Source organism: Hippocampus comes, unplaced genomic scaffold (genome assembly GCF_001891065.2).
Source record: "Hippocampus comes isolate QL1 unplaced genomic scaffold, H_comes_QL1_v1.1 scaffold156, whole genome shotgun sequence".
NCBI classification, from domain to species: domain Eukaryota; kingdom Metazoa; phylum Chordata; class Actinopteri; order Syngnathiformes; family Syngnathidae; genus Hippocampus; species Hippocampus comes.
The window spans coordinates 3,527,855-3,548,681 of record NW_017805744.1 but is presented as its reverse complement, the minus strand read 5'-3'; the positions used below and the strand labels follow the sequence as shown (position 1 = coordinate 3,548,681).

Below are 20,827 nucleotides of genomic sequence, written 5' to 3'. Positions count from 1 at the left end.
TTCCTATTTCCCAATTCATTTATACACGGACAATGACATTTATCTTTTAAGAATCCAGATACAGTATTAAACTCGAGGTACGTATTTACGTACACGAATCACGTGGTAGGTTATAGGTCTCCGACAATGGCTGGCAGTGATTGAGTTAAATAGACAATGTAATTATTTCACATGCTAATACAACTATAGATATATAGTTATACAGTTGCATGGAAATGTATTGTTTCGGGCACAAACTTGTCCTACATAGTTTTTCGTTCTTCATGAAGATCGTCCAAAAGTATTTTGGTACATATTAAGGCTTTTCGCAAACATTTAAACAGCATGCAAAGCATTAAAATTGAGTAAATTCTCCACCTCGAAAGGATTTTCAGGTACTTTATTGGCCATCGAAAATTAGTGACTTTAGTGTGTCAACAAAAATCCTTAAAATAAACAACTTGCATTTTCACGTGCATTATGTTTAAAAATGACTAATTTAGTTGTAATGTATTTTTCGCTAAATGTGGTGTAACTCTTGTAATTCTACTTAATATACTCATTATTTTACTTCATCTATTTAACGGAAATTAGCGAAAGAATGGGAAAAAGAACAAAAAGGGGAAAAAAGAAAAAAAAAGCGGCAAAAAGGTGACCGGAGTGGTTATAATTTTGGGATAGACGATCTTTGTGTCCGTGGGCGACCGCGGTGGTGCGTTTGGGTGACTCCGCCAGGATGGACGATGTGTCGCCGGGGTGAGTTATTTTAATAATTCCTCTCTATACAAGTTTATATCTTAACACGTAACACTCACGTCACGCCCTTTTGATCATTTGTCCACAAATCAAATGCCAAACGTTTCAAAGAAAACACGCTTTCCTGCTTGGCGAAGGTGCCCCCATCCTCCCACGAATAAGCTAGCGTTTTCGTTGAAGATGATATGAGCTAACGTGCTAAGTTGCTCCTTAACTTCACTTGTTTTGGGACACGTCGCAACATAACATTGCTTTCTAGTCACCGTCCAACATTAACAAGCTCATCAACAATTCCTGTCAGGTGTTGCAAGTAGTAAAGATAAATATACAAAATGCTAACGTTGTTCAACTTGGAAAAAAAAGCGTCGTTTTTCCAACGAAAATATTACAAAGTCAAACGTCTCAGGTGGTATTGGATTAAATCAAAGAACAATTGGGTGAATCGTTCAGTGTTGACACATGCTGTAATGTTCAATGAAAGCCAATGTGTAGGGTTTTGGAACTTGTCAAAGGTAACGGGGTATTTTGTGGCTCAAATCGAGGCAGCCGTGGTGTCATTCTAATCACTTACGTGCAACAGCTGTAGCGAACACTTTTTTTCCTGTGATATACATACGCACACACACACACACATATATATATATACAGTAATCACTCGTTTATCGCGGGGGTTACGTTCCAAAAAGAACCAGTGATAAGTGAAATCCGTGAAGTAGGATTTATTGAAAAAAAAAAGAAGCAAAAACATTTGAGAGGGACGAAATTTCAAATGTGCTGTATGTTTTACATACAGCACGTTTGACAATAAAGTTGTACTTGGTACTTAATAGTCAGATTTATATTTTACAGTTATTATACAATACTGAACTATGTATACAATGCCGAGGCGATTGCTCTAAGACTGCAAGGGAAGCTCAGCTTCCCCTAAAATGTCAAAAAGTAAGTGATCAAATATATGTGTGTACGTACAATTGTGTGGACATGTCATTGAGCTACAGCGCGCTCAACTTTTGTTCCGAATCAGCTTCTTATTACTGGTTACGACGCGACTCTCTTCTCATTTAAGCCCGCAGCTTCACTGTGCTTTAAACTATGTGGACGCTGAGCGTCGACCGCGCGGATGCTGGGTGTCGAGAGAGTTCAAATTAGGTTGTCCCAAAGCATTGAAATGAGACGAGTCATTGGATAAATGCTGGTTTTGTCCCGCCCATTGGACGCTCAGCGTCTCTGGGAGTCGATGGACAGTGGGCGTTTATAGGCTGGCTAAGAAGCTCAGCTTTTCTGCATGATGATTGAATGATCTGTCTGAGGCTGAATGTCTTTTTGATTGACAGCGAAATGAGCCAATCACCAATCTTATGGTGAAGGCATCCTTTTCATTTTTTTTGAAAAGGAACGGAGAGTAGAATTCACGTATAAATAAACGGACACATTTTATGATGTAGGCTGAAATTGAGCTTCCCCTCCTTGACAGACCAGCATCCGCCACTGATACCAATTAAACCAAAGACCAAAAATTTGCAAAGGTAAATTTGGCAAGCTGTACAGAGACGAGGTGCGGAGACTGTTCACGTCGGTCACTGCCTTAGCCAATCAGGATGCAGAACGCAATTCACTGTTTAAAAGCATTAAAAAACTGCACTAAAAAATCCGTGAAATAGTGAAGCCACGGAAAGTGAACCACATTAGAGCGAGGGATCACTGTGTATATCTATCTATCTATCAATCAATCAATCTATCTATCTATCTATCTATCGACGTTCCAAAAGGATAGATAGATAGATAGATAGATAGATAGATAGATAGATAGCGCTGCAAGAAGGGGAGATACCGCCGCTTGTTCCTACCGACTGCTGTCAGGCTGCTGAATAAAAAATAAAATTATGTGAAAAACAATTGTAAATAGCACAGCCACCTTATCTATATTTATATTGCACTTAATTGAACGTTGTACATTGGAACTGTAACATTTATTTTGTGAATGCAAACACTTTGTTTTTCTTCTTTCTTCTTTCTACCCACAATCTTACTGCTGTAGACTGTAAATTTCCCCAGTGGGGGACAAATAAAGGATATCTTATCTTATTCTTGCCACTTTATTCTTAATATTTTGTTTTCAACTCCACTTTCACTTGACATAGACACTCATATACAGGCAGCCATTATTTATTCTTCTTCTTCTTATTATTATTCTGAAAAGTTTATTATTCTGAAAAGTCTTCTCCCCATTAGCTGTTGAATAAATTAACACCTATGATCACTATTTGTGGAAATAGAGTAAATCTTTGACTTTGTTCCAGACCCGTCATATCATGTGTCGCCAGTGTGGAGGTCCCATTGCGTCCCATGTGCCACCCCGAGCCGGAAGGAGATGAGGAGGCCATGGCGGGAAATGGCGGAATGTTGACCTTCAACCAAACGCACATGAGGAAAGCATTCCGGCTCATGAATGACCTCAGAGGGTATGTTGTTGTCGTTAGGAAATTTTACCTGGGGAAGCAGCCCTTTTGTGTTTAAGTTGACAAGACATTTAACAATCATTTTGGACTCATGCAAAGGCCTGAAAATTTGCTCATGAGGGTCGCGGTCATGCTGGAGCCTTTCCCAGCTGTCTTTTGGCAGTCGGTGGGCCGGGTACACCCAGTCCTGGTTGCCAGCCAATCGCAGGGCATGCCAGGGACCCTTGCGGACATGCTAACCAGTCGAGCATTGTGCCACCCCCTGAAACCAATTTCACATAAAAACTTGAAATTCGATAGACATGTTTGACATGTCTATCGTGAGTAAATAAATCTACACAAAGTCTCAAGAAGCCAAGTCTGAAAGACGCAGAAAATTTACTATGATGGTTGTAGGTGTACATTTAGGAGGATTTGGGCCATTCACCCAAATTTGGAAAATGTTGCCCCTGATTTCGTTTATGTTTAGTAAACTCACAAAAAAAAGTCTCCAGTAACCATGCTCATAAACGCACAGTTAGTTGGCCATTAGGGTTTGAAGTCGTCATTTTGGGGCACTCAATTTGGAGATAAGAAATAAAAAACCTCTACCCATCAAATTGGATTCACTTAACTAGATAAAATGTGGTAGGCATGTCGATCATAAAGTGCCCCACAAAAAAGTCAAAAGAAGCAATTTCCCAAAACACACAGAATTCTGCCATTTTGGTTTGTGGCAGGCATTTATGGTCGTTCGAAATCAAATTTGTCCAATAGATTTTTTTAGACTGGTTTCAAATGTGAAAGTTGTATAAAGCTGGGTGACACTCAATTGAGGAATATTCAAGTTTTTATCATTGCTTGTGGTTGGAGCACGGCGGCGAATTTCATGGCTCATTATAAAACACAAAAAAGTCTTAGAAGTCAGTTCCGCACAGTCCGTGTCTGTTTTACTTAGCAACGCAAAATTAGGTAATTATTTCATTAAACATGTCTATCATAAGTAGACCCACAAAGGTCTGCAGAAGCTATGCCTGAAAAGACAGGGAAAGGCTGTCCAAAATGACCATTTTTGTCTCAGTAAGCTCAGCTAGTTTCAGTTTAAAAAAACAAATCATCCTGCAAAGCCATTTGTTTCACTTAGCAACGCAAAAATTGGTAGGCAAGTTTATCATTAGTAGTCCCACAAAAAAAAAAATCCCAAATAACCACACCAAAGGAAGTCTGTCAAGTTGCTCAGAAATGGTCATTTGAGGGTCCTTTTGACTCTTTCTAAGTGTCCTTTACAGACAAATTTGTCATGGAGATCTATTCCAATTGCTAAAAATGTCATGCATCACCATAAACATAAAACTCCTAAAAACTTTCATTTTGGGTGCCCGTTAGGAAGAAGATGCTGTGTGATGTCCAGCTGGTAGCAGGAAGCGTAATGGTGGCGGCACACCGGGTGGTCCTGGCAGCCTCCAGCCCCTACTTCTGTGCCATGTTCACAGGTAGTCACCACATTTTATTTTTAATGTGTGTGCGTGTGCGTGCGTGTGCATGTGCGCACACATCAACATTGAATGCATGTGCATCAGTGTTTATGTTCATGTGTAGGTGACATGACTGAGAGCAAGGCCCAGCAGGTGGAGATTGGCGAGGTGGACGGCCCCACGCTCACCATGCTGGTGGACTACATCTACACGGCTCAGATAGAAGTCACTGAGGACAATGTACAGGTGAAATAGTACAGTGAACCCTGGCCTATTGTCAGTTTGCAATTCGCAACTTCAGTTACAATGGAACTGGATGTTACAAATGACCCTTTTTATTAACTTTTCAAGTTATGCACAACATTTTTGTTGAAAATAAGTGTGGAGTTACACACGTTTTGTGACCGTCTCAGCATGGATGAGTGGATGGATCGTTGATGTGCTTGTGACGATATTTACCGGTAATCATCATTGGCTCTATGCCTAATTCCTTGCAATAGTTGTGCTGTTTTTTTTTTTTTTTTTTTTTTTAAGTTTGCTGGCTTTCTGTGAAACGGGGTCCTTCTTAGAAACACAATTTCAATCTTCTCTTGTCATTTAATTCCAGCTGTGTACACATTTGGATTCATGTCTTCATTTTGTACACTTCCTGTCATTATTAGTCCAGGAAGTGTGCACATGGAGAGAGACGGGAAATCCTCCCACTGTTAACTGCGATCGTCATTCATGAAAGCACCACCACTAATGTGTTTCGTGGATTGCCGTCCCATTTACTCGGCCCTGTTTAACATGCTTTTAATGTGCTCTGGTTGTTTGTGATGCCCTCTAGCTCCTTGGGTTCTATTCACCATTTTACGCCACCTTCACGAAAGGCTAAAAAAGAAGAACCAACTGCTTGCACAGTACAGTTTGACAGCAGTGTGCTATGCGGACATCTGGAAACGAAGCAGGATGACTGAAGTGCGCTATGCAAAGGCCTGAAAATGAAGCACAGAGTGACAACAATGCACTATTCATAAGACTGAAAAAGAAGTGCAGCTTGACAGAATTGCACTGGACAAAAATCTGACAAGGAATCACAGTGACAGAATTTATATTACGCAAAGCCTCGATAAAGAAGCACAGTGACAATTGCGTACTGGAGGGGAAAAAAAAAGAGGACAAAGCACCACAAAACCCCGCCAAATTGTCCTTTTGTCACAAGAGCTTTGTGTGTGCGTGTGCGTGTGTGTATGTGTGTGTGTGTTTCTTCATTCAGGTTCTGCTTCCAGCCGCCAGTCTTCTGCAGCTGATGGACGTGCGTCAGGCATGCTGTGATTTCCTGCAGTCTCAGCTCCATCCTTCTAACTGCTTGGGTATCCGAGCCTTTGCAGACATCCACACGTGCACGCAGCTCGTCGGACAGGCGCATGCATACGCTGGTAAGATGCTATTATTATCGACACACGTGTGTAGCAATGGAACCTTCGAAGTCGAACACCAAAAACGTTCCTGCAAATGTCTAGAATGTATGCCTCACAAGTCCAATTAAAAAAACATGAATTTAAACATGGAGCCAGAAATTGAACTTATTGCAAAATAACGCTGAAGAGTTTTGCTTTTTCTTTGACTTTGGCTGTTTTGTGTTGCCTCAACCCATTAATTATAATTTGCAAGCATGAATGTTACATGATTCTTACTTGTCCAGGCCACACTTCAAAGGGTGAGTCGTTTTATTTGATTGATTGTTTATTTATTGATTTTTTTAATTTATTGATTCATTTGGTGTCATAGAGTGGCTTGTCTTCCACTTTGGAGCGAACGTGTGTAATGTGTTTCATTTTCTTGGACGTCTGATCAATTGTGTTAGTTTTTGTGTCTCACAGAGCAGCATTTCTCGGAGGTGGTCCAGTGTGAGGAGTTTGCGTCCCTGTCCCTGCAGCAGGTCTGCAGCCTGTTCTCCAGCGACAAGCTCACTGTGTCCACAGAGGAGAAGGTGAGAACACGCACACACGCGCACACACGCACACACACACACACATCCAAATCAAAGATAGCTTTTGTTGTATTGCCTTGTGCCAGAAACTTCGCTTGTCTCGAAGCACAAGGCAGTTAGCTAGCTGCTGCTGCTACCTACCGGTATGGAAGAGTACTACACGATTACTCTGCCAGGCGATTGACCGCGCAAGCATACAAATTGGATCATTTCGCACGGCACACCTGACCAAATCTCGCGGCACACCGGTGTGCCGCGGCACAGTGTTTGAAAAACGCTGCTCTAGAGGATCATCCGCTCAAGCGGGTGTGCTCCGAGCTAAAGTCAATAGCGCCAATCTTCACCCTGTGTTAACCATAATAGGTCTGCGATCAACTCCACAGAGAGTTGACAATTTTCTATCCGCCGTCTACTGCGTTCATACATAATTCATTGGGCCATCAATAATTCACCATGGTGACATTACCAATAATAACAATACTTTGTTTTCACATGTGCGGTTTAAAAATGTGTTGCCCGGGTAACAGATGAAACAAAAATTCCCAGGAGGAGGGATGGAAACACAGGAAAAGGACAGAATTCCCCCCTGATCCCGCTTTGTAGCGTTGTCACACTCCCCCCCTCTCTCCTGCACCCTCACACGCACACACGCGCACACACGCACACACACACACACACACACACACACACACACACACACACAAAAAGATTAGTCGGCCTGGGCCAGAATCAACTCCAAGCTAGAAAAAAAACCTCATAGACACCTAAAACATAAACAGTTAGCTCTTATTTCTTTGTAAATGCAGCAAAACCTGTCATGATAATAATAATAAGAATAATGAGAACAGGTAATGACAATAGTGTGTGGGTATTGGGTGACTGAACTTAAGAAATGTACTACTTTAAGTCGGTATGTACTCATACATATCAGTGGAAGGAAATGTATTGCTTCGTGCAGGTAGTTGGCAACAGCGAGGGGGGATTTTGGTGGAGCAAACCATTTCTGAGGTAATAGATGGGGGTGATGTATATTTGGGATTACAATATATGAGTTTCAACAAACTACTGTATTGTTTTACTCTGGTCTAAGTTGCTTCCAATGGTTTTTCTTAGTCTCTTAAAGGCAAACTTACATACAGCGCACGTGCTACTTGCAGCAGTATAAAAGTTAATATTTTGTACCCGTTTGTTGAAAATGTTGCAATAAAAGTGAACTCTATCTGTCTGAATTGACTTTTAACTGTGCTTCTCTTGGGCTCCCCGTGCTGGCTCGCGCAGGTGTTTGAGGCGATGATCTGGTGGATCAAACAGGACAAAGGCTCCCGTGTGGAGCACATGCCCAAACTGATGGAGCACGTCCGCTTGCCGCTGCTGTCCAGAGACTACCTGGTTCAGGTCAGTCAATGCGGCGCGCACACATGCTCAAACACAGTTATAAAGTGGAGCCATGAAGGTTTTTGTCTCGTAATTCCCTGCACATTTGAGGTTCACTACTCATGAATTCGCATATTTGTGTTTTTGTTCAGCTGTTCCACAGCGATTTCATGAAAATGAACGATATGAGTTTTTTGTACGCTTTCTGAAATACCCCAAAATTCCACAAGATGCCCTCAAAGCCCGTCTGTCTAAATAAGAAAGTCGTAAGTGCGCATAGAACTAATCTGTAATGACATTTTGTGACTTGCCATCCCCTGAAAACATGAGTGGTGAATGAAGTCATTCTGCTAGTGCACTCCAGTCATTCTACCAGAGCACTGATCAAAGCCCTTGTTTGAAACCCTGACCCTGGTTAGGGTTTCCAATGAATGTTTTGAACTTAAAACACAAACCCTATCTTGTAAACCGAAGGTGAAATACGAACGTGCAAAGCACCCCTAACCCTGAGTTTTAAACTCCAAACATAGTTTGAAAGCATTACCCCCATTTGTAAACCCCAGCCCTTCCCTACTATGAGATGAAGCCTTGCTTGGTCGTCCCTTCCGTCCCTGATCCCACTCCCCCATCCTTTTCTCTTCACTGACTCCTATGTCAGACCCGCATGTTTGCAAGTGTCCACGTGGGTGCATCCTCCACTGACCAGTGTACCTTCTCTTTCAGATAGTAGAAGAAGAGGCGCTGATCAAGAACAACAACACCTGCAAGGATTTCCTCATTGAGGCCATGAAGTACCACCTACTTCCCGCTGACCAGAGACACCTCATCAAGACGGACAGGACGCGACCGCGCACGCCTGTCAGCATCCCCAAGGTGCTCCCACGGATTTCAATATTGTGCGTATGTCCATCTCTGCATCTTACTGTGTGTGCGTGTGTGTGTGTGTGTATGTGTTTGGTCAGGTTATGATGGTGGTGGGCGGCCAGGCTCCCAAAGCCATCCGCAGTGTGGAATGTTACGACATCCAAGAAGATCGATGGTACCAAGTCGCCGAGCTGCCGTCAAGACGCTGCAGAGCAGGTACATAGTGTATATATATGTGTTTGTGTGTCGTGGTCACCATGGCAACACAAAACATCGACTCCACAGTGAATCTGAAGAAGAATCTCGCTACAATTTGTGATAGCCTTAGTCCAAAATAGGCCAGAGTATTTTTTTCAATTGAAATTTTACACAGTGCACAAAGTGTAAAACGTTATTTTTAGATTCTTGCTGATTGAGAATAAGACACTAAGAAATCGACATAAGTAATCCCCTGCCTATTATGGGGACAGTTGATGGGCAGATCCATGTAGCTAAATACAGGGCCATTTTGGAAGAAAATTTGTTGGAATCTGCAAAAGACCTGAGACTGGGATGGAGGTTTCCCTTTCAACAAGACAACGATCCTAAACATCAAGCCGAATCTGCAATGGAAGGGTTCAAAACGAAACAAAAACTGATGTTAGAATGGCCAAGTCAAACTCCAGACCTGAATCCAATTGAGAATCTGCGGAAAGATCTGAAAACTGCTACTTTTGGTGTTCAGATTCCACTTATTGCTTCCATGCGGACACTGGCAATCTTCCTGTGCACGTTCTGACTCTGTTTGCTGTGGTGGCTCACATTTTTGAAGTGACACTTGCTTTTCGAAGTTTGAAAACCACATGGCTGCAACATAACAAAATGATGAAAAAGGGAAGCGCTGTGAATACTTTCCGGATGCTGTGTGTGTGTGTGTGTGTGTGTGTGTGTGTTCTCTATCTATCTATCTATCTATCTATCTATCTATCTATCTATCTATCTATCTATCTATCTATACATATATCTATATCTTGTGGTAAAATTGTGTGTGCAGGCGTGGTATCACTAGCAGGTCGAGTGTACGCTGTGGGCGGCTTCAACAGTTCTCTGCGTGAAAGGACAGTGGACGTGTATGATGGCTCCAGGGATCAGTGGAGCCCCGTGGCCAGCATGCAGGAGAGACGCAGCACGCTCGGGGCGGCCATGTTGGGGGGGCTGCTCTATGCCGTGGGAGGCTTTAACGGCAGCATAGGTATACACACACACACACACACACTCCCACGTCATATGGTCGCGAAACAGCTTTTGAATGGCTCTCTGCAGTAGTGACTGATGCACAGCATCACCATCAGGACTCATGCATACTAGACGAAGACAGCTTTTAAATAGTTGTCCAGTTTAGTGACGGATGCGCAATTACTTGTCTCTGTGCGTTGCGTACAGGTTTGTCCACGGTGGAAGTGTTCAATCCAAAAAGTAATGAATGGACTTACGTGATGTCCATGAACACGCGGCGTAGCAGCGTTGGCGTTGGTGTGATTGACGGTATGAACACCTCTGTGTGCCCGTGTGGGACCCGAGAGAGCGAGCGAGAGAGATCACGTGACCTATGTGTGAGCGTGTGTCGCAGGTAAATTGTACTCGGTCGGGGGCTACGATGGAGCGTCTCGTCAGTGTCTCAGCACAGTGGAGGAATACGACCCCGTCTCTGATCAGTGGAGCTACGTTGCTGATATGAGCACACGGCGCAGTGGAGCAGGTAAGACGTAGTCATTGACACACTTACTCACTCGGGCCGAACAGTTAACCAAATTCAAATCGACATCATCAAGTGGAGCAGAATGCAGTTTTCAAAAAGCGAAGCCTCACCAATAACACCAAATCATTTATGGATAATAAATCTGATTTTGTTTATGGTAATACAGATTAATTTATTTCTCTGTGTTTAAAAAAACCCAAAACAAAACATGGCAAGAGGACCTTGAAAAAACAATGGCCCATTTAATCGCAAAGTCAATGTTAAAGAAAAAGAAAATCATGATTGGATTGTTTTTCAAAATCTTTCAGCCCTATCACTCACTCACTCAGTTGCTGGGGCACACACACACACACACACACACACACACACACACACACACACACACACACACACACACACACACATACACAGGCATACTGTACATCCAATCAATCCTATCAAACTGCATGTGTATCACCAGTGTCTTGAAACGGCGTCCTGGTTGAACGCAAAATGCAACATTTTAACGCAACCACGCACCTTTGCAGGTGTGGGGGTTTTGGGGGGGCAGCTGTATGCGGCCGGCGGCCACGATGGACCCTTAGTGAGGAAGAGCGTGGAGGTTTATGACCCGTCCAGCAACACGTGGAGACCCGTGTGTGACATGAACATGTGCCGTCGCAATGCCGGTTAGATCACACCGTCGTCACACAACAACAACGATAAACATTAGCATGGAGCATTGCAGCACTGTGTGTGTGTGTTTGTGTGTGTGTGTGTTTCAGGCGTGTGCACAATCAATGGTCTGCTCTATGTGATTGGAGGCGACGACGGCTCGTGCAACCTTTCCTCCGTGGAGTTCTATGACCCAGCCCTAGACAAGTGGAGCCTCATTCCCACCAACATGAGCAACGGTCGCAGCTACGCCGGTGAGACACACTTTTCATTCTTCACACTTCCTCTTTCAGACTGTAGCTGTTCATTGAAAAACTTATCAGCAATTCACGTCGTTCTCAACTTACAAACGTTCCACTGGCGAACATTCGTAGAATTGAACAAATATTGACAAATGTCCATAAATGTCGTAAAATGGCAATATTGCGTTCACAAGTTCATATTTTCAACTGCACGCCACATCATACATGACGGTACTGTAGTTCCCCTTTCTGCCACAACCCAGTCGAGCAGCAAAGCTCCATACACGCACCTCATCTCTCCCTCCCTCTCTCGGCGTGTGTGTGTGTGTGTGTGTGTGTGTGTGTGTGTGTGTGTGTGTGTGTGTGTGTGTGTGTGTGTGTGTGTGTGTGTGTGATATAACAAAGGCTAATGTAGTAGCATGTCATTAAATTTTTTTTTTTTAATGAAATGTATGTGCATACAGTACACAATGCATACACTGTGTATAGTTTAATTTACATAAAAAAATTGAAAAAGAATTTAAATATGTCTTGACTTACAAACAGCTTCTCGGAGCCCCTTATGTTCATAAGTTGACGATCTGTACACCTTTGTTACACCAACTATCATTAGTTTAGATGAGACTAAAGCACAGATTACATCAACCAAATCTGTGGCTTTATCACTTCCTTCATATCACATGAAACATGTAAATGTGGACGACACCAATCACTCAGATACTCACATAGACCGATAAAAAAATAAAACACACACAAATAATGAGGCATAGATTTGAATTGAGAATTGATTCCACCTCATCGTGTGTGAATTGCCGTTGCAGTGTTTATTTATTCAACCTGGCAACGCATCTGGCAATTGTTTTATCCCACAAATACTGTCAGGGGTTTATTTCAGGTCTGGTGTGCACCCGCCCCAACTCCAACTCTACTTATTGTGCCTTATCCAGGAGTCGCAGTCATTGACAAACCTTTCTGAGAGTGGCAAAATGGCGGACGTTTGACGCCGATGAGAAGCGCCGGTGAGAAGCGCCGGTCCAGCCGTTGCTGCTTAAAAGGAACCAGTTGGATTTCATCCTGGAAGTGTGTTGGACCCGGATTGAGTTGCTGTTTACATTGTGGAGGATGCTCCAGATACAAACGGAAGCAACAAACAGATGCACTTTGGTGTCAAGTACACTTTTACTCTCAGGCTCTCAGGATGGACGACACAAACGGTGCCATTGGACCACCACCACCAGCAACAACACTTACACTCCTAGTTATGTGGACAACAAGCATAAAAACATGTGAAAATGTATTTTGAATATTCAAAAGATGTTTTTAAAAAAAGTTTGTAAGCATTTCAGGTGAAAGAGAAGCACTGCTGACATCATGCACTACTGATGAACAAAATGGTGGTCCCGAGCGTTTTCAAATGTGCCACCAAAAAAAAAAAAAAATGTACTTTTGTTTTTAGGCAACTGGCAACATAAATGAAGTACGTAAGTGTCAAAATGCACTGTAGATTTAGAAAGGCTATGCTTATTTATTACATGGCAAGCATTTATATTCTATTTACAGTTTCAAGTGGGGTCTGTGTACCATGTCTCTCATATTGTGCTTCAGATGATTTTCAATGACATGACACAAATCTGCACAGATTAAAAATATTTAAAGGTCACTTTTGTTTCATATTTGTAATTATTTTTTGGTTGTAATTCATAGCATTGAGCAGACAAAGATGTCATCAAAGAATAAAAATTAAGCCACTGAACAAAGGGACTAACGGTCGCAGGAATGCGACTTCTACCAGGTTCATGAGGCGCTCTTTGGAAGCGGGGGTGATTACTTTTTAAAACTACTGTATTACAAATTAGAATTTCATCCATCCATCCATCTTCTGAACCGCTTTATCCTCACAAGGGGGTGCTGGAGCCTATCCAAGCCGTCTTCGGGCAGTCAGTAAGTAACCCTGAACTGGTTGCCAGCCAATCGCAGGGCACAGAGAGACAAACAACCATCCGCGCTCACGCTCACACCCAGGGACAATTTCGAGTGTCCAATCAGCCTGCCATGCATAATTTTGGAATGTGGGAGGAAACCGGTGTACCTGGATAAAACCCAAACAGGAAGGTCGGATCTGTGATCGAACCCACGACCTCTGCCTTGTGAGGTCGATGCGCGAACCACTTGACCTCCGAGCCACCCTGAGAATTTCGTACCCATTAAATAACTGGTCGCTTGTAATTAATTGCATTTTTGTCTGACTCACAGTGCAGAGGTCACAGGGGTTCAATTCCGGGCTCCAGCCTTCTTGTGTGGAGTTTACATGTTCTCCTGTTGCCTGCTTGGGTTTTCTCCGGTTACGCCGGTTTCCTCCCACACTCCAAAAACATGCATGGCAGGTTAGTGGAACACTCTAAATAAGGGTTAGGGAACTCCAGTTCCTCGTGAGCCATATCCTGCCTGTTTTAGATCCCTCCCTACTCCACCACACCTTATTCAATTGTTCCTAATTACTTCAGGCCTCAACAGAACTTGCTGACAAGCTGATCATTTGAATCAGGTGTTGTAGTCGAGAGAGATCTAAAATAGGCAGGATATAGCTCTTGTGGAACCGGAGTTCCCTACCCCTACTCTAAATTATCCCTTAGTGTGATTGAGTGTGAATGAGTTTGTCGACGTGTGCCCTGAAACTGGTTGGCAACCAGTTCTGGGTGTACCCCACCTACTGGCCAAAGACGGCAGCTCAGATAATAGATGGAGGGATGTTAACAACCAGTCACGTAGTTGGTGCTTCGAGTTTTCCCAAGGATTTTTAGATTAAAAACAAGTTACCTCATCAGCAGGAGCTAACTGAATAGTCTCATTAGCAAAATGTTTTTTTTTTTAATTTTTTTTTTATTTTTATAAAGGTTGGGTTTATAATCATATAAAATTAAGTATTTATGTTTTGGTTATGTCAGTGTATTTCATACTTTTTTGAGCCAAGGCACACTTCTTTCATTGGAAAAAATCTCGTGGCACACCAGTAGCTGAAAATGTGACCCCCGGTTTATTTTAACGTGTTATATTGCTACTATAACCGTTTTTAACATTGAAGAATGACGTTATAACAGCTTGAATTGGAATCAAATGAACACAAAGAAAACAGTATTTTCTCATCTTTCATATATATTGTTTCACCGTCGTCCTGCATTCATGCGTCACAAATTCGCTTGTCTCTCGTTGAAACGCAAGGCAATTGGCTAGCTGTTGCTGCTCCCTAGCGGTATGGGAGGGTACTACATGATTACTTTCTGGCCGAAAGACCGCACAGGCATACTAATTGGATATGTTCCCGCGGCACAGCTGATAATGTCTCGCGGCACACGGGGTGAAAAACACTGGGTTATGTTAACTTATGTCTGTGGTGGAAAAAAGCAAATGGTAACTCTGAGAACTGGTTTGTACCGATAAAGACAACCATTAGCTGGTGATAGTGCAAATGTTATTTCCTTGGCTGGAAACCAATGTATGTGTGCGCATATACAGAAAAAAAGTAAACGTTCAATGGAGATCATCCATACACTTTTATTATTGCTGCTTCTTTATGGCACAAATAATAGAAACAATAAAACATGATGCCATCTGTCACTATGTAGCAACATGCAAGTTTTTTTTTTCCTTTTAAATCTTTGAAACGTCACAGGACGGGCAGGATCACACACTAAAATTCTATAGCCGATTTGTACAATGGGTAGATAAATACAAATCATTGTCATCACACACTAACCAGTCATAGATATGAGATATCAGCAATTATTCATTAAAAAAAAAAAAAAACCCACCCCCCCCAAAAAAACAACCTCGGTCATCACAAATATGGAAAAAAAAAGATGGGGAGGGGGGGTGACCATGAAATAATTTAAACAATTGACATTCATCCTTTGCGTGGTTGTATGTACACAATATATTTCTGTAGAAGTACTGCTTTATCTTTACAACACACACACACACACACACACACAAAAAGGGGCTGCATTCTGATGAATGCTGTGCAAATATTGAACACCTCGACATCACAAACACATCTTTGCCTCCAAAATGCTGCCTTTTACAAGCTTTCCACAATCTCCTCAAGACCTGCCTGCAGGAAACCACCACCACCGAACATGAGATGGAGGAGCTTATCACATTTAAAAGAGGAAAAAAAAAAAAAAGAGTTTGAGCTTTTTTTTTTTTTTTTTTTAAATTCAGACACCAAAAAACAAAACATGAAACGATATTAAACTTTTGGTGTTAAAAGGGCGACTAAAAAAAAAACCCAAGGCGTCAAGAGCGACAACTCTTTGAGACCCCAGTGATGAATGAGCTCTGCTTGGATTGAATGGATGCTACGCGGGAGAGCAGTGATTGGTCGAGGTTGCTGTCGATCAAATTTTGCTCAGTTTTTTTTTCTGTGTGAAGTGTGTGTGTGTGTGTGTGTGTGTGTGTGTGTGCGCGCGAGCGCCTATATGGATTTGGAAGAGTCCTGTTTGCTGATGAGCACCTCCAGAAGGCGCAGTTTGGCCTTAAGTCTCTTGTAGGCTCGGTATTCGTCCAGCATGGGCTCGCGGTCCTCCTTTTGCACGTTTCTAACAAAGGTTGAAGGAATCACAAATTAAAGCAAATACTTTTTGATTCTTTTTACATTTTAATGCTGGTTAACTTCATTTGACAATACATATTACAATATACATATACGATACAATCGTCAAAGTGGTTTCCACTTTGAGGATGGAACAGCGTATCGATATCAGTGTTATTGTTTCGATTGGCATTGTTTCTTACGAGAACAAGTCCTGAACCTTCCCAAAAAAACCCAACTGGGAATGTTCGATACCACTTTGTTTTTTGGACAGATACCAGCATGAGGTGTCATATCTGTTTCTAGCTAATGATAACAGTAAAGACACTGTTCCCAGAATGCATTGAGTGGTACAGTACATGTAATTAATGAAGCTCAAAGGACGTTAATCCTTGTCATACATGTGCTTGTGTCACTCATTGTCATACTTGGGTCACATTTGATTATATGTTGGACTGTTTGGGGTTAGGGCGATTCCAGGGTTCCCACTCTTTCACTTGCTTTTTATTTATGGACCTTTTAAGGACTTTTGAGAGGTAATTTAGCCATTTTTAAGGACCTTTTCTCCATTCAACAGGGGATTCGCGTTGGATTTAATGAACAGAAAGCCACATATCACTGAGTTGGTGTTCAAATCATTGCTGCCAAAGGAAGGGCACAGCTTTATTTTTAGGGGCACTCAGCTAACCCTTTATTTGACATACTGTATGTCAAATTGGACCGAAATGACCCAAAGTGATCACGTGATCCTCATCGGAACTGATCAGAGATGGCGGGAAAAGCAGAGCGGGAACCAGGAAGGCATGTAGCCCGACAGCAGGGTTTAAGGGGAAGGGCGCCCGGTGCATTTTCCGACAAAACTATTAATTGGAAGAGTGGGGAAAATGACATACACAAATGAAATGAACACCACAGGTGATTTTTTTTAAAGGATTTTTATTGATTTTAGAAGGTTTCCCTGAAAATTAAGGACAATTAAGAACATGATTTTACTTCTTTTTTATGAACTTTAAGGACCCGTGGGAACCCTGTTTTTTTTTTTTTCGTTTTCAAACCATGACGTTAGGTTGTATGTAAAAATCTTACAAAGAATGAAGACGGATCTTGTAAGCACCGACGGAAATCCCATCTGAATGGGCATCTGTCAGACAGGCACTGTATGCCTTTGATTCCTGATCATGAAAAGGCCACACCACCGTTGTGAGAACCGATGCCTTGAGATGAGGTCGGGTAGCGGCCCGATTGCTAATATGGGTATTCACCCATCCCGACCAGAAATGCCTCGCGAACTTACTTTGAAATCCGAACCCTCATTTGAAACCAGAATCCTGAATTGAAACTGTCGCCATGTCTTGGAACTCAAACCCTAAGTTGGAGACCCTAAAACTGGCTTGAAACCATGATTTGAAACCTCCCACTGGGTTATAATTAGAGTTGCAACAACGAATCGCGAAAATCTCATCTTCAATTAACACTAGAAAATTGGCCGAACCCTCACCGTGGTTTGAATCCCTAACGCAGTGCGCACGTACCTGCCGTTCCGTTGATAGAATTCTTCCTCAAATTCTCTGATGGTCTTCCTCAGTTTCTTCTTCTCTGCTCTGGCTTTCCACAGCTGTTCCAGCAGCTCTGGCCTAACATGCACAAAACAAAGGGTGTGACGTCACAGTCATGTGGACCGTGTGCCCTATTAGTGTGCATGTGCGTCTGTGCACGCGTGTTCTCACATGGACGAGGCATTAGAGCTGGACAGTCTCAGGTCGAGCGCCATCTTCCCGGAGCCTTCCTCCATCTTGGCCCTCATGGAACCCCCCGCGGTGGTGCTCATCTCCATGGCCATGATGACCTCTGAACTCTGCATCTCTCCTCCGCTGCTCTCTCCTTCCTCTTCCTCCTCCTCCTCTTCTTCTTCTTCGTCCTCCTCGTTGTAGTCCTCCTCCTCTTTCTTCTTGTCCTCCTCATTGCCGTCGTCTTTTTCTCCTGCCGCTTGCTCCTCCCCTTCCTCCTCCTCTTTGATCTCCTCCCAGAAGTGAGCCGTCTCTCCCTCTATGATTGGTTGGAGGATTTGGCTCCGCCTCTTACTGGAAGGAGACACCTGGGCGGGACAACATGTCAACCTGAGATTGTTGCTAATGCTAATGATGCTAACACGAAATGATGATGTCTCTCAAATGCTAAGATGGTACTATAGCTTATGCTAATAACACAAATGCCACAGATGCGAAGAATTATGACCATAGCTTGAAACCCCGATGCCGGCTTGACACTCTAATTCACGGGTGTCAAAGTGAAGGTCCGGGGGCCAGATCTGGCCCACCACATCATTATATGTGGCCCGCGAAAGCAAATCAAGCACGTCAAGTTCCAAGATGTTCGCAAATGTCTGAACCAAAATTTCAAATTGTCATATGGACTCCACAATAACAGTCATTATTCTTGACTTCTGATTTTAAAACTAGTTATTCATCAAATTGTTGTGAGGAGATGAAACATTTCAATGGTTTCCCAAAATTCATAACGGCTCTCCAAAGGAAACCGTAACTACAATGTGGCCCGCGACAAAAATGAGTTTGACACCCCTGCTCTAATTTGAAGCACTAACCTGTCTGAAAACCTTCATTCGAACCATAACACAGGCTTGAAACGCAAATTTGAAATCTAACCTAGAATTGGAAACGTAAATTTGAAATACCAACCAGGGCCTAAAATGCTACCGTGAAACACAACACAGGCTTGAAACTTCACAGTGCCGTCTTAACCCTTTCATGCACCCTCGAACCTGACAACATGATAAGCTGTCCACTGTAGTAACCGCTGTCCCTGAAAGGGTTAAAACCAAACTTTGAACAAAAAGATTGGCTTGAAACCCGAACCCTCGTTTGAAAGCCATTATTCGTAAACCTAAAACCTTTTTTTGAAATCCCAACTCTGTCTAGAGAGCCTACTCTGAAATATGAACACTGGCTCAGAACCCAAATATTCTGATGCCAAAACTTTGTGATGCTAATTGCGTTGACTATGCCTAATGAGGCCAAAGCTAATCATCCAAACATCTCCGCTACTGACGCAAATGATGCGCGTGTACTCACAGTGACGGGCGTGATGGTGACTCTGGTGAGCATCTGCTTGATGAGACGGTAACGTTCGTAGAGAGGCTTCACCACCAGGCGCTCCTCGCGAGTCACCTGGCACCGCGCGTTGAAGAGGACCCATTTTTAGTGTACGGCCCCGGAGGACACGAGCTACAAGTGTGTATGCGAACTGACCGGTCGCCCGTGCAGGCCCTCGTAGTGCAGCAGGTTCTTCTGGAGGACGGTCTTTTCGCAGGACAGTTGTTCTTTTGTCATCTTCTGCGGCGAGCACCGAAGAATGGCGTCAACATCATCCGATGCCACGCTAACCTTACTAAGGCTAACGGGCGGCTCACCTTGATGTCATCGGGCCAGCCGTCCTCCTGCCGCTTGCCGCTCACGCGTCTCTGGATGAGCTCCATGGTCTCCTCGCGGGTGGGGTGCGGCGCCGAGGCCTGCTGCGTCGGCGTCTGCTCCAGAGAGGAGCCGAAGCTCTTGGGCAGCGTGTTGCTGCGGGGGCGAGTGTGAGGGCCCAGCTCGCTCTCGGCGCGCTGTTTGGCGTCTGTGCCGCAAACCGACAAGAAGGACAACAACGCCACGTGGGAGAAGTTTAGAGAGCAACCGACGACTGAGCTTGATTTGACGGCAACAACACACCAACACCATTGTCAATGTCAACATGTCAGACACGCATGCAGCATGCAACATTGACACACACACACACACACACACGCACGCACACACACACACGCACAACTCGATAACATATTGAACACGTTGACCTAGTAGTGTAGTGAGGGCAAACATCCAGTGACATTTGTGGGAAATCCAAGCTACTGAGCAACGAAGGCATCCTGCCAACATAATGTGAGGCCTAACCAGTGTATTGAGTCAGATAACACACGCACGCACGCACACACACGCACGCACGACTCGATAACATTGAAAGATGGTGGACCCAAGCAATTGATATTGTGATGGCTTGAAGCCCTACTTTAAAACCCTTCCCAAGACTTTAATCCGTACCTTGACTGAAAATGAGAGTCCAACCCTAAGGCAGGCTTGAAACCCTACTTTCCAACCCCAACCCATGCAACAAACTGTCACTTCTCACTGACACTGGCCGAAAAGCTGAATTAGAAGCCCAAAATTCTGGTTTGAAATCCTAAATGGAAACCCTGACCCTTGTTTGACACCAACTTAAAACCTGAAGCTCAACCTAACCCTTTCACACACCCTGTGTAACCTGATCACATGATAAATTGTCCACTCTAGTAATTGCTGTCCCAGAAAGGGTTAAAAGGCACAGTGTGTAGACTTTAGTGCCACCTAGTGGCGACATAATATAATGCAACGACCGAAGCTCACGACGCCCGCTTTTTTTAAGCATGCGCATGATAGAGCCTCGGAGAGAGAATACTTTGCAAGCTTTGTACCCATTCCAGCAGAAGTGCAAGCAAAATGGCATCCAAAACGACTTCACGTATTCCGTCGCGTGACAGAGTAAGTGCATGGCAGTTGTTCCTCATGCGGTCGTCAACATGTTGAGGATCTATGTTCGCGCTTAAGTTTGTCTCTTTCGTGAAACTAGAAGACAGATTGCGGAGAAATATGGCGGCCTCTGTAATATAATTAGTGATGACTTCACCAACAATTACATAAAAAAAAAAAAA

At 43.4% G+C, this 20,827-nt stretch overlaps 2 protein-coding genes across 7 annotated transcripts in view; one reads left to right on the top strand and one right to left on the bottom strand.

Moving 5' to 3' along the window:
- The first annotated feature begins 642 nt into the window (after positions 1-642).
- klhl3 (kelch-like family member 3) lies at positions 643-13,152 on the top strand. 2 transcript variants are annotated; one of them, XM_019884038.1, is made up of 15 exons: positions 643-735; positions 3,036-3,197; positions 4,560-4,666; positions 4,773-4,894; positions 5,907-6,069; positions 6,514-6,623; positions 7,902-8,018; positions 8,721-8,870; positions 8,960-9,077; positions 9,895-10,092; positions 10,284-10,385; positions 10,471-10,599; positions 11,127-11,267; positions 11,364-11,507; positions 12,443-13,152. In XM_019884038.1, the coding sequence occupies exons 1-15, from the start codon at positions 716-718 to the stop codon at positions 12,469-12,471; spliced, it is 1,812 nt and encodes a 603-aa protein (XP_019739597.1). In that variant the 5' UTR covers positions 643-715; the 3' UTR covers positions 12,472-13,152. The 2 variants fall into 2 exon arrangements, with proteins under 2 accessions (XP_019739597.1, XP_019739599.1); XM_019884040.1 differs by having other exon boundaries at positions 647-735; positions 3,060-3,197.
- A 2,548-nt stretch (positions 13,153-15,700) lies between these two features.
- Positions 15,701-20,827, bottom strand: part of fam13b (family with sequence similarity 13 member B) — a 49,114-nt gene continuing 43,987 nt past the window's right edge. For all 5 annotated transcript variants that reach the window (XM_019884007.1, XM_019884006.1, XM_019884010.1 and 2 more), the window contains 5 exons: positions 19,350-19,433; positions 19,173-19,268; positions 17,811-18,178; positions 17,616-17,717; positions 15,701-16,090 (listed from right to left, as the gene is read on the bottom strand). In XM_019884007.1, the coding sequence (XP_019739566.1) occupies positions 15,967-16,090; positions 17,616-17,717; positions 17,811-18,178; positions 19,173-19,268; positions 19,350-19,433 (774 nt within the window). In that variant the 3' untranslated portion in view covers positions 15,701-15,966. The remainder of the gene's footprint in view (positions 16,091-17,615; positions 17,718-17,810; positions 18,179-19,172; positions 19,269-19,349; positions 19,434-20,827) is intronic.

Bases quoted from the DNA above. Each gene is read 5' to 3' on its own strand.
- klhl3 (XM_019884038.1), top strand. From the start codon at position 716: ATGGACGATGTGTCGCCGGG. The intron at 4,895-5,906 runs GTGAAATAGTAC...TTCTTCATTCAG, and splicing joins TCACTGAGGACAATGTACAG to GTTCTGCTTCCAGCCGCCAG. The intron at 10,600-11,126 runs GTAAGACGTAGT...GCACCTTTGCAG, and splicing joins CACACGGCGCAGTGGAGCAG to GTGTGGGGGTTTTGGGGGGG.